We start from the raw sequence: 24302 nt of genomic DNA, 5'->3' as shown, positions 1-24302 counted from the left end.
GGTGTGTATTTTGCGCGACTTAAGGGCATATAATGAATGTACGTCCACTTTTACAAAAAAAAAAAACGGCGCTAGATGTCTCTGTTATTGGAGACTAATAATAATTGCGCCTTCTCTAGATGCCGGTGAAAAATACTGTTAGTTTCTCTCTTTGCGTGCGTACACCATAGTCAGTATGTATTATTAAATATGACGCAATCTTTTGTTAATCATTGATAAGCAAGAAATGATAACAATCTGATTGCGATTTGATATACAAACACACTTTTTATCACTTAATGATGTTGGTTTTGCAAATAATTTGTCGCTTTTTATCATTTTGACTCAATTTTAAATTATTCCCCCATAAAATGTTAAATGTTTATCTAAAAGTCAATATTTAATGTCATGCATTGATTTCCATAATTTATAACGTAAATAAAATTTTTTTTTTTGGCAAAGATAAGAACATAACTATGTAGTTATATATAAGTATGTACTTCGACAGACTTAAATTAATATAAGTGAAAGCTTGCCCATCTACATATTTGGCAATCACTGCAATCGTTTATGGCATTATAAAATATTTATACTATTTGATCTGGGTATATAGGTTCCAAGTATGTCGAAGACTCATATATGTATATATATTGTAGTAGGAGTTAAAATGCCAAATGCTCGCAACGCCAATTTTAGTATAAAATAGTGCTCTAACGTGTTGACGGGTTTAAAAGCTGCATAAGCCAGAGCTTATTTAATTTGTTTCGACAGACGTTTTGATAAACGAAAAGTACAACTAAAGCTCTTTAAGGCATGTTTCAAATTTTTTACTTACAGCTATTAAAAAAACTTATATACAAATCTAGTTATTAAAATATATAAAAAATACATATAAAAAGTAAAAAATATTGTTTTCACTGCATTTTTGTTAAATATTTTTCACAATTCATTTGTTTCGCCAATTAAAATATGTTTTAGCGCTTCTGCAGTGGCTTGCAGCAGTAAACAGTTGTGCGTAAAAATAGCAGAAAATTTTAAATACCACAAACAATAAGAAAGGGTTATTCAACTGCCAATTGTACGGTAACCGTTTCGCCACTTTTCTTCCATAAAAAACATCCATACTTTTGTGCCATTTGAAATAAATGCGTTTTAATTGTTGAAATGTGTTTACTACAGCTTTAAAGAAAGTTAACGGTGTATACTCAAAATAAAGAACAATGTGGCGAATATGTTATGTAAATACATATACTTTTACCAATATCAGAACTGGGTTGTGCAAACAAATCTATTGTTTAAAATACACTGAAAAAAATGGAGTATTTTAGTTTTATGGACATATAGTTTTATTGATTGATTATATTGAGAATGGTTTTAAATACAAAAAATAGCTTTTTTTTAAACTATGCATTAAAAAGAAATGGAAGACCACTAGACTACTTCCGGTATAATTTTTTCAACTCGTTATACTAAAATAAATATATATTTCTCACAGTTTTAAGTTTTTGATGCCTGGTACCGCTATTACGAAATTCGTATGCTTGTACGACCGAACGACTACGGGAGCGCTTTCTGAAACTCGATGTGTTCCCCACATAGTTTGTAATACTTTTAAGTTTTTTTATTTAAATATTTTTATTTTAAATAATACAAAATTTTAAAATAAAATTTGTTTACTTCTTTTTAAATTCCAAATTTGTTTTTTGAAATTTCTTTAATATAATTTTTGTAAAAATTCTTATAATTTTTAAAAATAATTATAATTTTACTTAAAACATATTTTAATACAAAATTTTTGTGTTAATGATTTTTTCTTGAATTACAAAATTTTAATTAAAAAAAAATTGTTGTTTTAATTAAAAAATTTTGTTTCATAAATTTTAATAAAACAATTGTCAAAAATTTAAAAAATATAAAAAAGTTTTTATTCGAAAAATTTGTACCCACTAAATACTTAAGTTCATTTGAAAACATCTTATTCAAAATTTTTAATATAATTTTTTTAATTTAAAAATTTTATATTATATAAAAATGAGAAGAAAACATATTTTGTAATATTTTTTATTTTATTCCTTTGATAAGCGGCAACGATGCCCCAAAATAAGTATAAATTTAAGTATCCCCAATTTTTTTCCCGATTTTTTTTTTTAGTGCCTGATTTTATGATTTTTATAGATGACAAGTCTGTTCCGAAATAGGCATAAAATTAAAAGTATTCAAGACTTTTTAGACATTTGATCTTTAACTTAAAATAAATAGCCTAGTTTTACATGTTTGATATGTCAGTGATTCAGAATATGTTTAAATGTAGGACTTCTGACTAATTGTCAAGCTGTTTAAACGCCTTATATTTACACATAAATTAGCATCAGCATCCAAATCAAAACAGTCATCGGAAAATAAATCATAAAATAATCAATAGACTTACACAAAGTCTAGTAGAACGCATTTCAAAAACATGGTCGTAATTTTATTTATCGTTGATGGGTTAAACCGCATACCACAAACATTTTAATTCAGAAGAATCTCTCAAGAATATTTATATCAATGTTTTTAACACTTGACTATCCTATACAAAGTCTTTCATAGAGAATATATTCTACAAACTACATTATCAATAATCAACGATTTTAACCCTCGACTTAGCATTGGCAATACGTTGAGAGGCCAAAAATTATTAACATAAGTTTTGTCTAAAAAAAGTCTCAAGAATATTATCTTTAAGGTTTTTTAAAGGAACTTTTCAAAAAAAAGTCAGCCAGCTCGGTGTTGAAAATCAAAATTTACCGCTAAAATATTCCTGAAAAAATTTAGGACGAGTTTCTTTACTACAGGTTCAGAAAGGAGTCAATAGAGTGATGGGACTTTGGTCTCGGTGGTCGCACAATGGGCCTCCTAAAGGCCTAGGTGTCCAAAAACAGCCACTTTACCTAACTACCTACCTTCTGCTTTACTAGTAGTCTTTGAAAGTTTTAAATAGAAAATTGAGAAATAATCCTTTTTTAATGATGTTTACTCGTCAACTTCTTGTGCAATAATTTTTAGGACTTTTTCTCAAATAGGTATAAAATCAAAAGACCCATATAAGCATTCACAGCAGGTTTAAATTTTTGAAATTTTTCGTAAAAATCACTTTCACACTATTTACATATTTATATAAATAGTTCAAATTAATTATACTTATTTGATTTCACTTAGGAAATTCGTTTTACCCGATGTGACACGACATGTATTAACAAAAGTACGAAATGAGATTTTAATTATTTGATACTGAGTATATGAAGTATTTTGTTTTGAATAGAAAAAACACGAAAAATAATTATAATGTGAAACAAGTCTATTGTGCGCCAACAATTAAAGGCGCAGTTGCTTGGGTGCATTCTTTTTTTTAACTTTCTCATTAACTTTCGCACCCACAAATCGCGTTCATAAATAGTTGAATGTAATTACATTTTATAATCGACGCAGCGCTGGCACAAAAGAAGCGCCAAACAGCCGCAGAGAAAAGATTAAGCTCGTAAATTACGGCTAAAGCGTAAACAAATTATTGCCATTAAGCTCTTTTGATAACGGTCATAACTGTGGTGTGACGTTTAAGTGAAAGACAAATGAAGACCTTTTCATTTCCCCTCTGGCTTCGGCAATAGTGAATTATTTGAGCAGAAGGCTGTAATGTTTGCACAAGTTTGACGCGTGTTCTCGTTAATACCCGTTCTCCACAATTATTATTTTCGAACTACATACGTACATATTTATGGTACGGAAAGCTTTATGATAGCCTTATTGTATTATATAATACTATTTATTGAATATTTTTTTAAATTGTGCCGTTATCGTTGCGCTAATTTTTTAACTGTGAATTCGCTTATCAATGGCGCTTGTCGCGGAATGCGCTGACCATTGACGTAAGTGAGTAGTTAAAGTGTTTTTAATTTGGCAATTTGTAAAAGTATAGAAAAATTATAAAAAAAAAATTATATTTTTTATGAAAATATATTTAAAAAATATTTGTTTGAAAAAATATTTGTATATAATATATAATTAACAAAAAAAAAAATGTTGAACAGAAAAATGTATTTCGCAAATAAAAAAAATTACCAACAAAAATATTTCGAAAGGTTTCTAATTTGAATTTTTAAATACTTATCTATTTTTAGTTCAAACATTATTTGAGTAACATTTTTTTCAAGAGTTGGTAAACTTTATTTTAAATAGTTTTAATTATTAAGTAATAAAAAAATTTTCCAAGTTTCAAACAATTATTTATCAAAAAAATTTTGCCACGAAATTCTAAAGTCTATTCAAAAATGATTTATTTGCAATTAAAAAAAATCTTTTAAATGGTTTTAATAATTAATAAAATATAAATAAATAAAAATATAAATAAATTTTCCAAGTTTTATCAAAATTTTTTTTAATCAAAAATCAAAAAAACTTTTCCCACGAAATACTAAAGTCTATTCAAACAGATTTTATTCGCAATTAAAAAAATTCTATTCTAAATATATAAAAATTTTAAAATATCCAATTTCTTTTTTTAAAAATTATTTAAAATATAAAATTTGATTGGTTAAATTTTTAAGATAACTTTTGAACAGAAAACTTTATTTTAAAAATAAAAAGTTAAAAAAAAAGATTTTTAAAAATAATTTATTTTTAAAATTAAAATAAACATTAAATGTTTTTAAAATTTTTTCTAGTTAAAAATTTAAAATAATCAAATTTCTCGCTTTCAAAAATATTTGAAATAAAAAATAAACGGGGTATAACTTATAACTTTTGAACAGAAAAATTTATTTTGAAGATAATTGGAAAAAATTGTTATAATATTTTTTACGAAATACCTAATGTTTTTATTAAAAAAATTGTTTCATAAAATTTTTTTTTTTATTTTAATTTTTTTTGTTGAAATAATTTGCTTACAAATTATGAAGATAAGTATTGCTGTGGTTAATTGTTTCCTTACAAATTACTATTTTTGTTTTTATGAATAACTAAAATTTTATTTAATATATCTTTTTAGTTAAAAGTTTAGTTTGTTTTAATATTATTATCAATAATTACTAAATTTTATTTAAACAATTTTAATAATTTTTAACTAAAACATCGCAATACTTTCAAAACAAAAATGTTTCGTCGAATTACCAAAATTTATTTATAATTTATTCAAAAAAAAAACTTTATTCAAAATTTGTAATATTTTTTATTTCCAAACTTAATATTTTTTGTTTCAAAATTTTATTAAATTAAAAATTTCAAAGAAATTAAAACTTTAGTTTCAGAAAATAAAAAATTAAAACTTTTATGAACAATTATTGAAAAACAATTATTTAAAAAAAGTTTTGAATATAAAAAAAATTACCAAAAACAAAAAATTCAAAAAGTTTTAAATTTTGAACATTTTTTATTAAATTTTTTTTTCCACTAAACTAAAATTTTTTATTGCAAAATTTTTTATTAAAACTATTTTTTTCAAATATATTAATATATTATATATATAAGTTAATAAAAAATTTAGAAATTTTATAAATTTTTTACTTTAAAAATTTTATTTCATTAAATTTTTTTCCTTATTTAAAATTTTTTACTACAAAAGCTAAACTTTGTGGTTGTTTCGCGGTTTTCAATTCTTTTCCCAAAATGTGCACGCAAACACTAAAGCATAATATTGTACATATGTACATATATACATTCATAGTTATATGTATGGAACTGTTTGCATTTTTAAGCATGCGACAGTGCATACTTCGCATAGCTCCAACTTATTTCTACTTGATTTGAAATGAGCGTAAATCAGCGTCATTGCCGTTCCCAGGCAGCCATGTAGTTATTTGTGTGCGTTCCGCTGTGTTTTTTTTGTTCAAATGTGTGTGTGTGTGTGTGTGCATAAGTTAGCATGGAGCAGGTAAATAGATAATTGCCGACGTGCGGCAACATACCAATCAAGCGAATGACTTTAGACTGTTTCATAACTGGAGCAAAGTGGTTTAGAAGGCGAGTCGGGGGGACACGGGGTAGTTGTATTGTGTTTTTGTACGGTGTGGCTTAACCTTGAAAAGTTTGAATTGTTGCTAAATGTTTGAATACACTTTTTTCGCTACTTTTATTTTTTGTATTTTTTTGAATTATTTTTTAGTTGCTAATTCTTTATTTTTACGAGCGCTTAATTATATTTATTGCCAATTACAATTACTACTATTACATTTTTGTAAATTTTTGGGCTAAAAAACATTTAAAAAATTTTTCTAATTTCATATTGAGCTTTTTTTTGGAATTTTTATTTTGGATTGATAGAAAAAATTTCTGGTGAAGTATTTACGTATATACATATATCATATCACTAGGGCTACATATAGATCAGTAAAAATATGGAAATATGGGCGTGTTACCGCCCACTTTTAGATAGATTCATTATTTTTAATTGGTCTGCTGATTTGAGCGTAATTTCAGCATTGGAGTATTTGGCAGGATATAGCTTGAGTTTTGACCGAAATCGGTTCACAACGATGCCTACTTTCCATAGTTCTTGAATAGAAAACTTTTTTATTTGACCAGGCATCTTCACAAAATTTGGCATGGTTTATTGTTTAAGACAACGCTACAATTTCCAAATATATTGTTCAGATCGGACTATTATAGCATATAGCTGTCATACAAACTGATTGATCAATATCAAGTTCTAGTAAGGAAAACTTTTTTAATAGACAAGATATCTTCACGAAATTTAACACGTATTATTAGCCAAAGCAACGCTAAAATCTATGTAGAAATCGATCAGATCGGACCACTATAGCATATAGCTGCCATACAAACTGTCCGTCCAAAATCAAGAAAAATATCGTTTTATACCTTTCTGTGCTATAAGAAATGCATCCTGAAGGGTATTATAGCTTCGATGCAACCGAAATTAACGTTTTTTCTAATTTTTGTTTAAATATTATGTTAAAAAACATTTTTTTTAAATATTATTTCTCAGTTTTCTCTTCAAACGAATTTTTGCAATTAATCAAAACTATTTGGATAAATCACGCAAGGTTATGCGTTAACTTGCTTTATACGCGTATGACACATCAATGAAAAAAATAAACGCACACAATAGTTGATTGAATCACGCGCACTGAATGCCTATACACCGCGGGTGCTCAGGCTACACGGCGTATGATCAACTTTCATTGCATTAAAAGCCATTTGTGTGTTGTTGGCTTACGGAAAGGCTGCGTCTACACGCACATACATGTATGGGCACAACAAAAGCCTTGTAATAAGCTATTTAAACAATTTTTACAACAACAAAGAACAAAAAATGGACATAACCAACTATTGTCTGGCTTATAAATGGACAATGAAACGGTAAACGGCTTAAATTCTTATGCGCATTTGACAAAATGTGTAGCCAATTATATTAATTACATATATTTGTTATGTATACAAACATATATGCGTCAAAAATCAACAAGCGGCGCTTATTGGCAAAAAAAAAAAAATACATACAGACCTTTAAGTAAACATGTGATAAGTCAACAGTTTTTAAGCGCACACTGTCTGCAGCTACTGCGATAATAATGTGCTAAACGCTGCGGGGTATGTGGGAGTTGCAACAATTCGACAGACTTGGCGCTGTGTGCAATTGCATTAAATTAAACACAGTTGCATTGTTGTTTTTTTTGTTTTTTGTTTTTTCATTACCAGCGCCAAACCCACAACAGGCTGTGTCTGCCTGTTGGCCTACCTACCTGCCTGGCAGCGTGCCTACTCGCCACTCCACAACTAACTCTGACTTGGCTGCCATGAATTGTAGTTGTGTGCGCCAGTTAAGGAACCAGCTGTAAATTTAAACACAAACACACACATGTACATACATAGTGTATAACATACACTCATCACAAGCAGCGCCAGCTCATAGCTGAGGTACAGTTTGCTTGCCGTCACTGGCGTACAAGCTTTGTATTTACTCGCGGCGCGTCTGAAATATGTCAGTAAGGCAGTGAGTTAGTGTGCCGTAGACGCTGTTCAAGAGTGAGTCATTTAATTCAGTTCGGAATGTGCGCGTAAAAAACTTAAAACATCATAAAAGACATGAAAAAACAAAAATTAAAAGATTACAAAATAACAAAATACTAAAAAAATTAAATATCAACATACAGAAATATTTAAAAAAATTTAAAACTAAAGATAAAAGTCAAAAATTTCAAATTTTTTTGCTGGCAAGAAAAAATTTTGGTAAATATTTTTGTTTTTAGTTTTCTGTTGTCGTGCATTTCCCAATGAACAAGAGTGATAAGTGGTGAATAATAAACAAATAAATATATATAAGCATATACATAAATTCGTATATGTATTATGAATAATACACTAAATGCGGGTTAGTTATACAACGCGTAAATAAACAATGGCAACTTTGTAGCCAAAAACTGGCAGTTCAACTGAAAATAAGCTCAAGGCTGTTTGATTAGTGAAAATATGTTGACGGAGTTAAAAAAATAATTGCGAATACAAAGCCATTACTTTGTAATCAAATATTTAAATGTGAAAAACCGCAAATGCTTTTTCCATAGCCTAAAATTATTAGAAATCTGCGTTTCTAACTTCTCTGCTAGTCGCCTAAAGTCTACGCTGTTGTCAAACAATTACGTAAAAACAACTACAATTTTATACAGTTGCACGCAACACAAGATATTTCTCATTCTTAGCAAAATATTTTGTTTATGCCAGTCGTTGGTTCGATTCGCTACTCTTAAATATTATCTTATAATTACAATAAGACTTGCATTTTTATAACAGATTATGCGAGTGATAACGCTTAGCGCTTAATTTCCAATTGATTTATACCAGTTTATTACACTTATACCAATTATTGGTTTTATTTGCTGATTTTAAAGAATATTATATTTAATAATTTGTAAGACCAGTTGTTATAACGTAATTTATCACACATGCATCTTTGTACTAGATTAGTAAGTGGTATAGCTCATATTTTATCTCAAATTAGGTTATTCCAGTTTACTTTGTACCAAATTATGCGAGTGGTGTTATCGCTTGACATTTAATCCTTATTTAATTATACCAGTTTAATGTATTTATATAAATTATTTGTTCTATTCGCTATATATGAAGAGTATCTTAAACATATTTTATAATTGTTATAACATAATTTATCAGACTTGCATAATTATACCATATTATGTAAGTGGTGTAACTACTCGACATTTTATCTCTAATTTAGTTATAACATTTTATTTTATACCAGATTATATGCGTGATGTTATCGCTAGGTATTTATCTCTTCCTAGATCTAAACTAGACCAGTTTATTATGTTTATACCAGTTAGTTTATTTCTATACCACATGATGTATGTGGTGTAACCGCTCGGCATTTTATCTCTAATTGTACCAGACAATTCAAAAAAAAGACAATAAAGAAAGTAAGTTTTACTTCAAATTTAATTCAGTGGACTAATTATCATAACATAATTTATAAAACTTATATTTTAATTCTCTTCTTATATATACAATATATTATATATATTCTATTTCTAATATAATTATAACAATTTTTTCTTTGATGCGCTACTCTCAAAGGTTCGACTTTATGAAGACAGCTATTTGCCGCTAATTTAGTGAACAACTAAATAAAACGTAACATAATTTAAAAAACTTTCATATTTATACCAGTTTTTTTTTAGTGACGGAGGTGGTCTACAATCACTTAGCAATATATATGGAGTTAAATTGTCTACAAAACCTTTTGAGTTATAAATTATTTATTTTAATCACAAAGAATTCAGAGGAAATTAAATATTTAATCACTATTTCTATTGCAAATGTGTCAATGGCAACACCATTAAGCAAGTGATATATGTGCTGTGTGAATATATGATGATTAGATATTTGCATACTGGAAATTCTCATCATTTTTCAATTATTTATTAGAAAATCAACTATAACTGGGTGGAACTCAATAAGAAACATTTTTAAGTTGCATTCATTTTACGTTTTATTATTTAAGAAAAATTTCCTCTAAAATAGTTATATTAAAAATTAGTCCTCGGGGTTTCTACTACAATAATTTGGTATAAATATTTTCAGTAAATAAATTTAAATAACAAACTGATTTGAAACGCGACACAATTTATAAGAAAGAATTCGAATTTTAGCATTTGGAAAAAAATTATATTTAATTTTTTCTTAAATGTCAGAATGATAAAGTTTGGTAGTAATTTGAATCAATTAGTTAGTTAGAGTATAATCTTACTCGTTAATTGCTTCAATTTACACAACATTTTTTTCAATCAGACGCTTAAGAAAATGCTCAGTTCTTAAGCCATTATAGACTTTTCAAGCAGTCCACCATGAATAAATTACTAATTGTGTTCTATGCTTATTAGTGTGCACAATTTGTTAATTTACTAAATTAGCGGTCTTTCAAACCACTCAACGTTAGACTTAATTTTAACCACTCAACGTTAGACTTAATTATCTTAACACTTTAAGTGGGTTTGTACACCATTCTCAATAATTTTGTACTTAGATTAAGTATTTTAATATTTTATAATTTGGTGACTTAAATCTAAATATTTTATAACCTATTTTTAAATATTACTATTATAGAAAGCTTTTTCATTTGAGAAGATATCTTTAAGAAATTTGGCATGGGTTATTGCCTAAGGCATTGAGAAAATCCCTGAAGAAATTGTGCAGATCGGATCACTATATCATATAGTTGTCATACAAACTGAATGATCGGAATAAAGGGTTTATTTGGAAAGCTTTATTATTTGAGGAGATGTCTTCAAAAAATTTTGCATGGAATATTGTCTAAGGCAATGGTACAGTCTCCGAAGAAATTATTCAGATCGAGTGACTAAAGCATACAGTTGCCATACAAACTGACCAACCAAAATCAATCATTTATGATGGGCTTTATAGCTTCAGTGCAACCGTTTTTATGGAGTTTTTGCGTATGAAATGTAGATATTGATATATGTAGATATATAGATTTTGAGTAAGAAAAATTTGAATTTAATTTTTTGATAGTTTTATTTTTCTTATCGCTTGAGATTTTTTATAATAATAAAAAATAGTTAGAAAATTATATATTATTTATAAATATTTATTGCTGCTCATCACAATTTATAGGAGTAGCTACTGGCTGTTGATCTTTAATTACTGTTTTTCATATAGTAATGATTAGTGTTTTTGATTATTCAATTATGTGTAAAAGCTGCTTTTTTCGTGATATTCAATCAAAATATTAACGTAGTTTAGATTTAAAACAAATTTTTAAGGAAATAACATGCCGTTTTATGTATTTCCTGCTGGCAACGTTGCCTTTCAAGGTTAAATATATCTTAAATTTATAAATTTTATTCTAATAATAAATTCGCTAATAAATATTTTTTTATATACAAGTATTTCTCTGATTCATTGTATTTAATTACTTGAGATTTTGCTTTTCTAATTAATTCTTTTCTTCTTCACATTCGGAATGTTTTATACATTATTTCGCATGCTGATTAATAATTTATTTCCACATTCATCAAAATTCACACAGATAAAAGCTATCATTACACTTTAGCTTAATATTTTTTCTGTATGTATGGTAAATATATATATTTTCTGTATGTATGGTAAATATATACAGTATGTTCATTAATCAAACGTCAACTTGTCTGACTCACCACAAACCCACCAACCAAGTAATTCCCCCATTGGAAGACAGGCAGGTGCTGAGAGACACATTAAATCATTGTGGAAAAAGTAACAAAGGTACTAACTTTAAACATTTTACGTGCGCAATTTCGTATTTGTTTATATTTATATTTATTACGGTGCTTTTAGTTGTTTAAATAATACTTATAATTAGCATGCATAGTGCAGTTGTTCGTGAGTGTGTGGTCATTTCATTTCTAATTCATATTTTTGCATTCACGAACACATCACGTGTGAAACTTTTCTACTTTAGCACACTTTATGCACAATTTGTGGTTTTCATGCGAAAGTGAGTGTGTTTTACATTAATTTTGTATATATTTGAATTTTTAAGAAATAATTTTCGATAAAATTTACGCTTTATGGAGCTTGTTGCTTTGCTAAATGCTCTTCAAATGGTGATTTTTGGTTATATTTTGCATTTCCATGAATTAATTAGCGCTTGTCAATGCCTGATGTGACATTCCAATTTTGCAGTTTAAAATTTTTTTTTATATATTATCTTGTGTTATTATTATTTTTTATTTGATTTTTTTCATATGTGTTAAAAAAGCTCATTTACCGAAAGTAAACACTACAGTTACGCTCAAACAATTTTGCGAACATTTTATATATACATATGTACATATTTTTATATGTATGTGGCCATGTGTGTGTAGCATTGTTATATTTTGTATAGATAAGTTAATACCCGTACAATAATGATAAATAAATACTTGTAACATAAATTAATCTGCTCGCCATGAACCGAAAAATCGCACATATTTTACAGCAAATGCGAAGCTTATTTGAAAAAAATGATCACAACAAGATATACATAAATATTTACTTGTAAAGCACATTTGTTTTTATAAATTTATAAGCGAATACATATTAAGTTGTTTATATTACGTGCTTTGTTGTACTTATTTGAAAAAAAGAAAAAACACTTAAAACGCTCAAAAAAGGCGAACGAGATTTCAAGTAATTGATGGATGGGAATTTGTAATTGTTAAGTGTTTGGAACACTTTAAAGTAAATAGCTAGTGTAATGAGTAATCGAAAAGTGAGATATACAAGAAAACAACATTCTTACGAATACATAGAAAATACATTTAAGTTCTGTTAAGCGAATATTCGTATTTTCTTTGAACCATAATGATTTCCACACAAGAACTTGATTTTGATTGGTCAGTTTATATGACAGCTATATGCTATATTAATCCAATTTGAACTATGTACAATATATGTTCAGAGCTTATAGTGTTGCTTTGGGCAATAACACATGTTAAATAACGTAAAGAAATCTCGTCAAATAAATGTGTTTTTCATACAAGAAGTGAATTTTGATCGATCAGTTTGTGTGACATATAACATATAATAGTGATCCTTGCATTGCCTTATATTGTCAAATAAAAATGTTTTGCATACAAAAACTTGTTTTGAACTGTCAGTTTGTATGGCATCTATTTACCATATATGCCATAATGATCCGATATCGGCCGTTCCGACAAATAAACAACTTATTTGGTGCAAAATTTCAAATCAATTTCTCAAAAACTGTGGAACTAAATCGCGTAAAAACAGACAAACGTACATGCCTACATCAATTCAGCTCGTTATGTTGAGTATACCTTGTTCACGGTAGTTTTTGACAACTCACTTTACCTAATTTTTCAAGTTAAAAACTTTGGGTAAGTGGCCTGCAATGCGTCCTACCATATTACTCAGTATCCTCTTTCCTAAAAGTAAAAGCCTTTGGGTTTGTTCATCGTCATCAAAACTATTGTACTATTGGTGGTGTTACAAGAACTGATGGGTTTCTCCAACAGCTAACATTAAATTTCAAATCTTTCAGTTTCAGATTCTTGATTATATTTATTTATTTATTTTTAAAGCTATTTACATACACTATCTTGAGTAAAATGTAAGCAAATCAAAAGTGAATGGAAAATATTTAGAACAAGTCTGGAAAAATTTTAAAAACAATGCGGACTAAGTATCTATACTTGTAAATATGTATAAGTGGTACATAAAGCAGCACTTAAAATGAAGAACTTAAAATGAAAACAAAAACCCAATGTAAACACTAAAAAAACAACATTAACAATAATAGCGGTAACCGTTAACCTCTAAAACGTCAAAATAATCAGTGTAACTACGCGGTTTGCTGATAAAAAATTGACGGTCGATAAAGCTTTCATTTACTATAAATAAAAATAATAGTAATATAAATAGTGAAAACATAATAAGTATTGAATTAGAAGTTAAGTGCATGAATTACCAGCGATTACTAGACGAATAACAAGTAATTACATCATCAATGTAAAAATAAATATATTACCTATATACATATGTATTTAAGTAACTGAGTTAAGAAAACTTTTCAAGATACTGTAAATTATAAAAAAATTAAATAAAACAAAATAATAAAAAAACATACTACTAAATATAAGCAAAAAATTAAATAAAACTAATTTAAATTATAAAAAATGAAAGCAATAATTAATATTATAAGGTAATATAATAAATATAATATAATAAAATAAAACTAAAAATAAATAGGAAATTAAATAATAAACCGGAAAAAAATAAAATGAAGTAAAAAATATATAAATTACAAAAACTTAAATAAAATCAAACTAAATTGCTAAATAAAATTAATTTGTTTGAATTTGTAATCAACTTAAGTAAAATGCGGAAAAATTAATTTAAAAGAAAAGGCAAAAAAGTAATAAAAATAAATTAATATGAAATTAAATAAATATGAAGAAAATAACTTAAATTATAATAAAATAAAATTATTTTAAATTAATTTAAACAAAAATAAATTAAAGTGCTTTGTAAAGAATAAAAATAATTAAATAAAATTACACAAGCTAAATTAAATTAAATTAGAATAATACATCATTGATTAAAAACAATCAATTTAGATGTAATTAAATATAATTAATTCTAATGCAAATACTTTAAATAAAGCATATTAGGAGAGAGGAAATAAAATGAAATTAATTAAAATTAATAAAACTAGAGTGAACAACATTAAACTAAATTAAAATGAATCATACAGCATTAAAACTAAATATAAATAATTCACATAAATTAAATGAAAGTTTAAAAAATTAACAAAATACTAAATATAGTATTCAAATTAATATTATTTAAACTAAATTTAATCAAGTTAATTAAGTAAATTATAAATAAACAATAATTTTAGCATAATAAAATTAAGCAAGTATTAATTAAATTACTGTTTATTTATAGTTTAATAAATTAAATAAATTAAATTTAGTTTAAATACTATTAATTTAAATACTATCACAATTACAACATACGCCACAAAATTAACTGGTAGCAAATCATATCAAATTAATCTAAACTCTACTAAAACAAACAAAATTAAAGTAAATCGAATTAAATTAATGGAATTTAAAAAAAAAATAAAGAAATAAAATTTAACTAAAACACTTAAACTAAATATATAACACTACTAACTATATACAAATTAAACAAACCAAATTAACTAAAATTACTTAAATTGAATTAAATTAATTATAATGAAACTAATTTCTACCAAATTAGATATATCAAATGAAAGCAAACTCAACTAAAACAAATTAAGTTAAAGTAAATTATAATAAATTAATTAAATTTACTCAAATTAAATTTATTCAATAATAAATATAAATTCAATTTAATTAAGCTAAACTTGATAATTCCAATAAAATAAATTTAATAATAAAATTTATTAATATAAATTAACTAAATTAATTTTTCAGTAGCTAAATTGAATTACTAATAATGTATTTTAATTTAATCTAAACTAATTAATTAAACTAAAATAATAAATTAATTAGATTAAACCTATAAATTTAAATTTAGCCAAAACTTAAGAATTCTAATATTTTTAAATCAATTAATTCTACTAAAAATCTGTCAAATTAAATTAAAGTGCATGAAATCAAAGATGATATAATTAATGTAAATATTAATATATACATACATACTTAGATATTTATTTTGCACAAACCCGAAACCAGTTACACCACTCGGTGGTACCCATGCCACAACTATCACTTAAAAGAGTACCATAAAGAGCACAAGACACACCAAAACAAGTTATAAATCACGTCGATGCGGAAGTAGAACACGAGCGCATACAATCAGCCTGGCTTAGCGGAGGTGGGCTTGGCTGTATCAGGTTGCATGTCGGTGTGCGTGTAATTAGAGTAACGGGTTGTGGTAAAACAAAGCAGAACGAAAAAAGACAAAACATTAAAAATGCAGAAAGACAAGAGCAAAACAAGAATGGCAGACTAAATGTTAGCTTTAATAATAGAAGCCACACACGCGACATTCAGATAATTGGACAAATTAAATGTTTGTAAAATTGTAATTACCATAGTGACATATTAAATGGGGGAAAATAAAAATGATAAATAAAGTAAATTTAAATAAGTAAATAAAGTAAATTCAAATAAGTAAATAAAGAAAAATTAAATAAAGTTATCAGCGCTGCGTGTTTGTAATGTAAATATGGGCATCTTATTTCATATAAGTATGTATGTATATTCGCTGGCGTTTCGTAAACAATTTTTGACAGTTAAAACCGTTACTTCATACTCGTTCATAAACTAAATTTGTTGTTACGTCTGTCACCGGCCAATCGAGTTATCATTGCATATACAAAACATTAAATTGCAATTTGAGTAAAGATTTATGTGTGAGTGTACGTAATGCGCACGCGTTCCTGCCGTCGCACTGACAGCAAGTAGCAGGCGTACAAATAACCGCTCAGCTGATAAATCGTAAACATGTTGCCCGGCAGCAAAACTAGTCGCTTAGGCAAATGAAGCAACAAATTCTCAAATTGGTTGCACACTTATCCGAAACGTTTAAACGAGTGAATGGCTGCATAAATGGCCAGTTTCTATCATTTGCTATGCACACACCGCTATACATAGATAGGTATGTATTCGCATGTGTGTATGTTATATATAAAATATGCCATACGCTCATTCACTTGTGCGCTCAACTTCAATTTCATGTCAGATGATCAAGTGATATCTTAATACACAAAAGAAAGGCGACAAAATGTAAAAACAAAATAATAATTGAAAGAAAGAAATTATAATGTGCATGCTTCACGAACATTTGAAAGAGTGATGGAAGTAATTTTTTTTGTTACAATAGTTAAGTGGCTCATCTAGTGTGAAATTAAATTTAAAAAAAGATATTTTCAGATCGAAGATTTGAGCGATCTGTTGTAATCTGTGAGCTTAATTGCAGCTTGTGGATAACAACGGGTGGGCACATCAAACTTTGTTTTGTGACATTTTACCCACTGCCTTGAATATTTTTTCTCATTACCAACCACGCTGACATAACATAAGAAGTTACTACTAAAATACATAATGGAATTTTTATATCATTTCAAGGTACTACATAAGTGATAAAATGATATATTAGAGATTAAAATTAATTAAAAAGGCGTTTACAGATCAGTTAGCGCTTGGGTGATATGACGAAATGTGGGTTCCACTGTTTTTTAGATGACTTCTCACAGCAAATCTATTTATTTCATAAATATACCACTAATTACTAACTAAATATTTTCCAAGCTTTATTATTGCTATTCTGTTTATTATTATTTTTGTAATCATATGACGTGCCTAAATGTAGGCCTAGATTTATTGTGGCCTACATTTTGGCGCACATTTAATTAGCTGGAAAAAACTGATTATTTATTAACATTTTACAATGGCTATATTACAAAGATAAAGTCTATAACAGAAAATAAAATAACTTAAGAAACTTGTTGGAATATGGGGGATTTTGAATATTCTTTCTAAAATAAATTATGTTTATTTTTTCATGATTATACCCTGATACAGGGAAATGCTGGTAAAGAAACTTTACAAACACGACTTTAACTTTTGAGTTCTGAGAATATATTTTGTTACCAAATAAGTATAGGGTTGAAAAAATATATTATACGTTGTCTAAAAAAGTTCACAATTTCTACATCCATTAAAATTTTAGTAGATTAAAGTGGGTTCTTTTTCGGAATTTTTAAGATTATTTGTATATGTATGTATATAATATATAAGATCTAGGCTAGATATTGGCTTTGGTCAATAGGAGAGGAGTTGCGTTCTATCAGGACAACGCCAGTCCGCACACACCGACAGTGACTCGTCAGAAGCACCGGGTGCTTGATTTTGAGCTTATAATGCATCCACCACATGGTCCAGATCTGGCATAAAGTGATTACGACCTGCACGCTATCAGTGCCGAATAATTTTGCTGGTGAAAATTTGCCTGCTTGTGAAAATGGATTGTTTAATGGTTTTGGCAATAGGGACGAAGGTTTCTATGATAGTGGCATTATGATATTACTCTCAAAATGGTGATTCTTAACTTAATTCGTATTAGTTTCCACGCGCATTTTGTATGGATCAGTCCGGGTCAAATTTGATTTTCAGTTCGTTCCAAATGTTATGCAAGGCATACCCGCACTCTAAACTCATACATCTCTATATACACAGATGCAGGCGATTAGCTTACACCACCTGTTGGCAGTTGCAAGAGCGCTTCGCGCAATTAAATGCCAACAAGCGGTGGAAATGCAAAATATTTCTGCAAGCGCATAGTGTTGCCACACCTGTTGCAGTGCTCTGACAGCTGATAATGTTTTCTATACAAATACATGCAAACATATATACAATGATGCGGTAAAAAAATGCATTATTGACGTGGAGGCAAGTCGTTGGTTGTTTTCTTTTGGCGCAAAGGCCGTTATAAATAATAAAGATATATATACATGTACATATATATATATATTACTTACATATTTATATCTATTTATTTATACGTGTGTATGTATATACATACCATAGCTATGTATTGTAATATTTTATATATTTATAGCTGGCAGGCAAATTTATCTCATTGCTTTCCTTTCTACATGCCTCAACATGCAAACCATTCACCATTTTACCAGCGCTGGCTGGGTGCGTGAAAAGGTCGTTTTCAGCGCTTTGGCTTGTATTTATTTAGTTGGTTTATGATTCCATCAGCACAATCGCCTCGTTTGTGTGGCGCTGCCACTACTTTTGCCGCAAGCATAAATATATGCATACACTCAAACTTTTATAACACACAATGTTGCCCTTCTACGCCATTGTTGTTGTTGGTTGTTGTAATGCGTAAGCGTCATTTGTTAGATTGTTGTCTGATTGTTGGCGTTGTTGTTGTACGAAAGCGTTAATGAATTGAATTTTGAAATGTTGCCAAGCTGTTTTGGCGGCCTGCTTGCCTCGCTGCCTGCTAAGCTAGGCGTACACTGGTGGGGTTGTAAGCGAGTCAGAAAAGAAAAAGGTGGAATTGTTTGTTAATGAATTGCACTGTTTTCACTTTTGCGGCGTTTTAATTGTAGTAATTTCTGTAGTGCCACTGTGTTGTTGTTGTTATTGTGCTAGCTATTATGCATATCAGCTGTTGTTGTCTCGCAGGTAGTGTGTAATTCACATACGCATAAATACATTAACATTACAATTACTAATGCCAAGCGTTGAGCGTTCACACGGCGAGCTGTTGGCGAGTACGCGTTGTTGTGGTTGCCAGATTTAGACGAATTTCGCAATGCGTTTGCGCAAATGCCAAGTGTGTTGTACGTGATAATTGCCAGTTTGAGATATTTATTGCTAATGAGTTGTGTTAGAGAATTACTTCGTTGAGTTTGGGATTTTAAACACGCAGGTTCATACATAGCTACAAGTATTTATATACATATACATATATGTATGCTAAATATTTTTACATGGCGTTGCCAAATTTGACAATAAAGCATAAATAACAGTCCATAATAGTTTCACAATATTTTTAAGTTTGATTAAGTTCACAGTCTTACAGCAGTGATGAGCGGTTTTGCGGCCGACAAAGATCAAGATTTCAAGAACTGAATCAGGTAAATTTTTTTTTATACCCTGAACAGGATATATTTGTTTTGTCACAAAATGGTAACACATGGAAGAAAACAGTGAAGATACTATAAAGTTTATATATAAATTATTAGCGTGATAAACTGAGTCGCTTTCTCATGTCCGTCCATCTGTCTGTGTATACGCGAACTACTTACGCAGTTTTGAGATATCGATTTGTAAATTATGCACACTTTCTTTTCTCTTCAAGGAGATACTGAACCACTATCGGATATAGCTGCCATACAAACTGATCAATCAAAATCATGCTTTTGTATGGAAGACTTTTTTATTTGACAGGATTTCTTCACGAAATTTAAAGTTAATTTTTCTTTAAGACAATACTATAATCTCAAAAGAATTTTGTTCAGATTAGACCACTATAGCATATAGCTGCCATACAAACTGGTTTATATACATATGCTATATAAGAAATGCATCTGCGAATGATGTTATAGCTTCGGTGCAGCCGCAGTTAACGGGTTTCCTATTTTTTCTGTGATTTGATAGTGAATTTAGAAAATAATATTGTTAAAATTTAAAATCCTAAAAAATAACTACGAAAACGAAACTCTTCTTTTCTGCGTTCTCGTTTATTAGTTTATATACCTTAGTAAATTACCGTTATGTAAATAAAGTTATCAATCATAATTGCTGAAAATGTTGCCCGAAAGAAAAAATTACGCCAGCATTCGTGGCATTAACACAAACGTTTTGATTGATAGGCATAATACTCGTATATTAAAGCTTCAACAAAGGTCAGTTAAAACAACCCTGCCTCACTCTAAATTCAAGCCTCAGTTATCAAATGCACTAACTGTATTTTAGGCTATTAACATTGAACTGATTTGCCGTAATGTTCAGTGAAGGCCAATTTTCCGACATTGAACACTTAAATTTAGCTGCAAGTAGAGTAGTCAACAAGGTTTCTGATAAGAAGCCACTGCGGTTGCTAAAAAGGCTGATAATCATCGGTTAATACTGGAGTAAACAAATATGTGTTACCTTTTTTATGACACTTGTAATCTTGATTTGTTTGAGTTTCTAACTCAAAATGACATCGTGTGCTTTAAATGTGCATATTTTTTGACAAGCGCTTGGTATAATCTTGTAGACTGGCAAGCTGGTTGCGTGATTGATTAACTGGCAGTTGGGGTAATAAATTATGCAGAAAATATTTATTAATTCTAATTTTTAATATTTACCATTTAAAATTTAGAAACTTTGAGAAACTCTAGCTGTACATTTGTGTAATGCGAGTGTAAAATTTTTTAAAGCTATTAAGACTTTTGGGTATGGAAAAAGTTCTTTTATGTTTTGATAAAAATAGCTTAACAGCAAACTTGATACTGAATGTATGAATGTATGAATACGAGTATGTATCTATTTTGTGGCTATTTAGCTAACTAAGACCTTAAAAAATCCTGTGATACATTATATTCTAAACCAATCCGTTAAGGTATAGTAAACAGAAATAGATTATACCTATTTGCATTAATTGAAGGTTTTATTTAGCAAAGTTAGATTGATCCGATTTAGATGCACCGTTTTGTTCGAGAATTTGTTTTGAAGGTACTTTCTTAGAAACCCTCGCTTTTTAAGAAATTATGCGCCATAAATAGGAATATGTAGTAATCAATTGATGCCAGGTCCGGACTATAAGGAAGGTGGATGCATATGAATCGCCCAACCAAGCTCCCAGAGCTTCTGGCTCTCTCTCTGTTCAACATCGTTGTGTGTGACCTGACGTTGTCCTGATGGAATACAATTGTTCTCTTATACTCCAAAGTCGGCACCGACCTGCACGTTTACAGTACAGGTCACAACCTTCAGTTCAAACAACACTGAGTCAAGCAATTACAAAACTGTCTGAGAAGTTTCTTTCAGTAAAAATTCTTTCTTATCTTTCTAACGTCACATAGCTTTAACCGATCGCACTTGCATAACTCTTGCAAAAATCATGAAATATCATGGATTTGATTTCGATAGAAAAAAAATATTTTAGAGTACAATCTTTATATATTTGCTTTAAAAATATTGATCTAAAATATTATCTTTACTCTTTTAATTGCAGATCACAAGAAACCAAAAATGTCTGACACACTGAGCCGAGTTAAACTGCAATTGCGCCCAGTCAATGGCAGCGTTCTCAACGGTAATAGCGACGATAAGTCACCATCTTCACCGGCCGCAAAACTGCTGATCAATCACGGTAAACCGAACTACACCATACAGCGTTCACCGAAGGCACAACAAAATGGCGGCGCAAACCCGCTAAATAGTGAATTACAAAATAACAACCGCAACAATTACTATCCATACAAAAGCGCCGGTGTTCAGGGCACCACGGGCATCTTCACCAATGGCAATGGCATAAAAACGAATGGCGCTACAAACAACAATAATAATAACAACAGCAGCAGTAATAGCAGTCAGAATGGCGATGAATTGATCATACAGAGCACCAAATTCAATGGTGTCTTCAAGCCCGCCAACATACAAAAGTTGGAGAGTAATGATGATGTCGATAGCCCAGTTGTGCTGAGGCGTGTACCAAAGCCGGAGGCAACACCTCCAGTGGCTGAGAATGGCAATGATGAGAATGTGCCTGAGTTTATACTACGTCAGCGTCGCATACAAGAGCGTTTGGCTAAGGAGAATATCTTGGACTTTGAAAATCGTCGCAGTGGCTACTTTACGCACGTTGTCATATCGCCATCTTCACCGAATCGCCAGTCTTTGGTGGAGACTATGTCCAGTCCACCGATTGTGCCATCTTTGGAGATACCGCCGCCAGCCAAGGAGGCGAGAGAGGCATCCATAGCTGAGGAAAATAATGCTGAAGTAAGCGCTGCCACCAATGATGAGGCGCAAGCACATGAAGAGAGCGTGACAGTGGCTACTAATGAACAGGTTGAAGAAGAAGAAGTGGCCAAGGCAATTGAAGAGGTTAACAAAGCGGTAGCTGGCGAAGTGGATGACGACAGATCCGAAGAAGTAGCAATAGCATATACAGTTGCAGTCGAAGCTGAAATTAAAGAGGACGCTCAAGAGCCAGCCGTTGCGGAGCACAAAGTAGAAGAACAGAAGAGTTTGGCCGTTGAGGAGCCCAAAGTTGAAGCAGTACAGGTTGAGGAACCAAAAGTCGAGGAGGTAGAAACACCTGTTGTATCTGTAGTGGTAACGAGCGCACCTTTAATTGAATCAGAAGAGCCAAAGGCCAGTCAATTGTCCGCTGAAGAAACAGTAAAGCCGACAGCTGACTTAGCAGGCGAGCCACAAAAAGTAGACGAAGTAGCAGAAAATGTCGAAACCGTTGTAGTAACAACAAATTCAGTTGAGATTCCCAAAGATAACGGAGAAGCTATTGTAGCTGAAACACCAAAAACTAATGGACACGTTGAGGAAGATGTAATTATTTCACATACAAATGGCATCGCTAACGGTATAACTAACGGACACGCCACACCCAGTCTGCCTACACCTGATCCAAGTGGTGCTTTGGGTGTTAACTACGAACCAAAGACAGTGGTTTCCTTCTCAAAGGACTTGGATGCACCAAACAATTATCCTGATACAGTAAAGGTCACGAAGACAGTTGAAAAAGATGGCGAAAATAAAACAACTTCGGATGCAGCGAGCGAAGAGCTAAAGGAGTTGGCGAAATTGAAGTTCGACATTAAAGCCGATGATAACGATGTACAAGTGACGCCTGTCTTGCGACTCGGGATTTAAGCTGAAAGAGAGCAGTAAATAAGCAAACCGGGGGTTATATAACATAGCTTGTATATACTATTTATGTTTGTCCGCACAAACATAGCATAAACGGGGAAACGTTACTTCATAAAGGGGAAAAATTGTTGCTTTAAAATTGCTACAGTAGCCGAGAGTCTGTTGGGATCATGCTTAAAAGAAATGTTGTTGGTATTAGCAAAAATTATGATTGCCAAGCGTGGGATAAGTGCATTATAGCCATAAGTGACGACAGTTTTAGCGCATACTGTTCGTTATTAAATAAAATTATTCATATTATTATTCTAATTATTATACATTGTAATGTTTATTAATTGTAACATTATATAATTTTGTTTTATATATTTTAAGTCAAAAAAGTTGCCAAATTCATTTTATTATTGTACAATAAATTACAAATAAATACATACACAAATCGTTTAAGCATTAACAGCGTTGGAACGATTGAAAATGGACTATATTTTTATTTTTAAATGGCAACTGTGGCATACCTTACTACTGGTTGGAATTGAAACTAATATAGAACAAATGGGAATGGAACAAAATTCTTGTTCAATAATAGTTGTGTAGTTTTGATTGATTGAGCAGACTATAAATAATAGCATGGTTGTTCAGATATAATTTGCTATAACGGTTAAATTTAAAATATGGCTGGTAACGGTAACTTTGTAAACCTTATGGAGATATTTTTAACACATTAAAATTAACTTCTTACAAATGAATATTGCCAACATTTATGTTTTGAAACAGCTCGAAGTGAAATAAGAACGCTTGGAATTGAAACGTATAGTTTAGCAAGTGTGACCGGGTTTTGAATGCATATCTATAAACTAGTAGTGCAGTTTTGACTTCATATTCACAGCAAAAAATAAAAATTATTTACTTTGAAAAGTAGCGCGT

At 29.6% G+C, this 24302-nt stretch overlaps 1 protein-coding gene across 6 annotated transcripts in view; it reads left to right on the top strand.

Annotated features, from left to right (window-relative positions):
- Nucleotides 1-23853, top strand: part of hebe — a 46148-nt gene extending 22295 nt beyond the window's left edge. For 4 of the 6 annotated variants that reach the window (XM_014230266.3, XM_014230265.3, XM_070107866.1 and 1 more), the window contains one exon: nucleotides 21724-23853. In XM_014230266.3, the coding sequence (XP_014085741.2) occupies nucleotides 21741-23384 (1644 nt within the window). In that variant the 5' untranslated portion in view covers nucleotides 21724-21740 and the 3' untranslated portion in view covers nucleotides 23385-23853. Of the gene's footprint in view, nucleotides 1-767; nucleotides 791-8175; nucleotides 8200-21723 lie in introns of those variants that run through there. The other 2 variants (XM_070107867.1, XM_014230267.3) reach the window with 2 other exon arrangements.
- The last annotated feature ends 449 nt before the right edge of the window (nucleotides 23854-24302 follow it).

Source organism: Bactrocera oleae, chromosome 4, assembly GCF_042242935.1.
Source record: "Bactrocera oleae isolate idBacOlea1 chromosome 4, idBacOlea1, whole genome shotgun sequence".
In the NCBI taxonomy this organism is placed as follows: Eukaryota; Metazoa; Arthropoda; class Insecta; order Diptera; family Tephritidae; genus Bactrocera; species Bactrocera oleae.
Note: the sequence above shows the minus strand (reverse complement) of the source record. Positions and strands in the feature narration are given on the sequence as shown.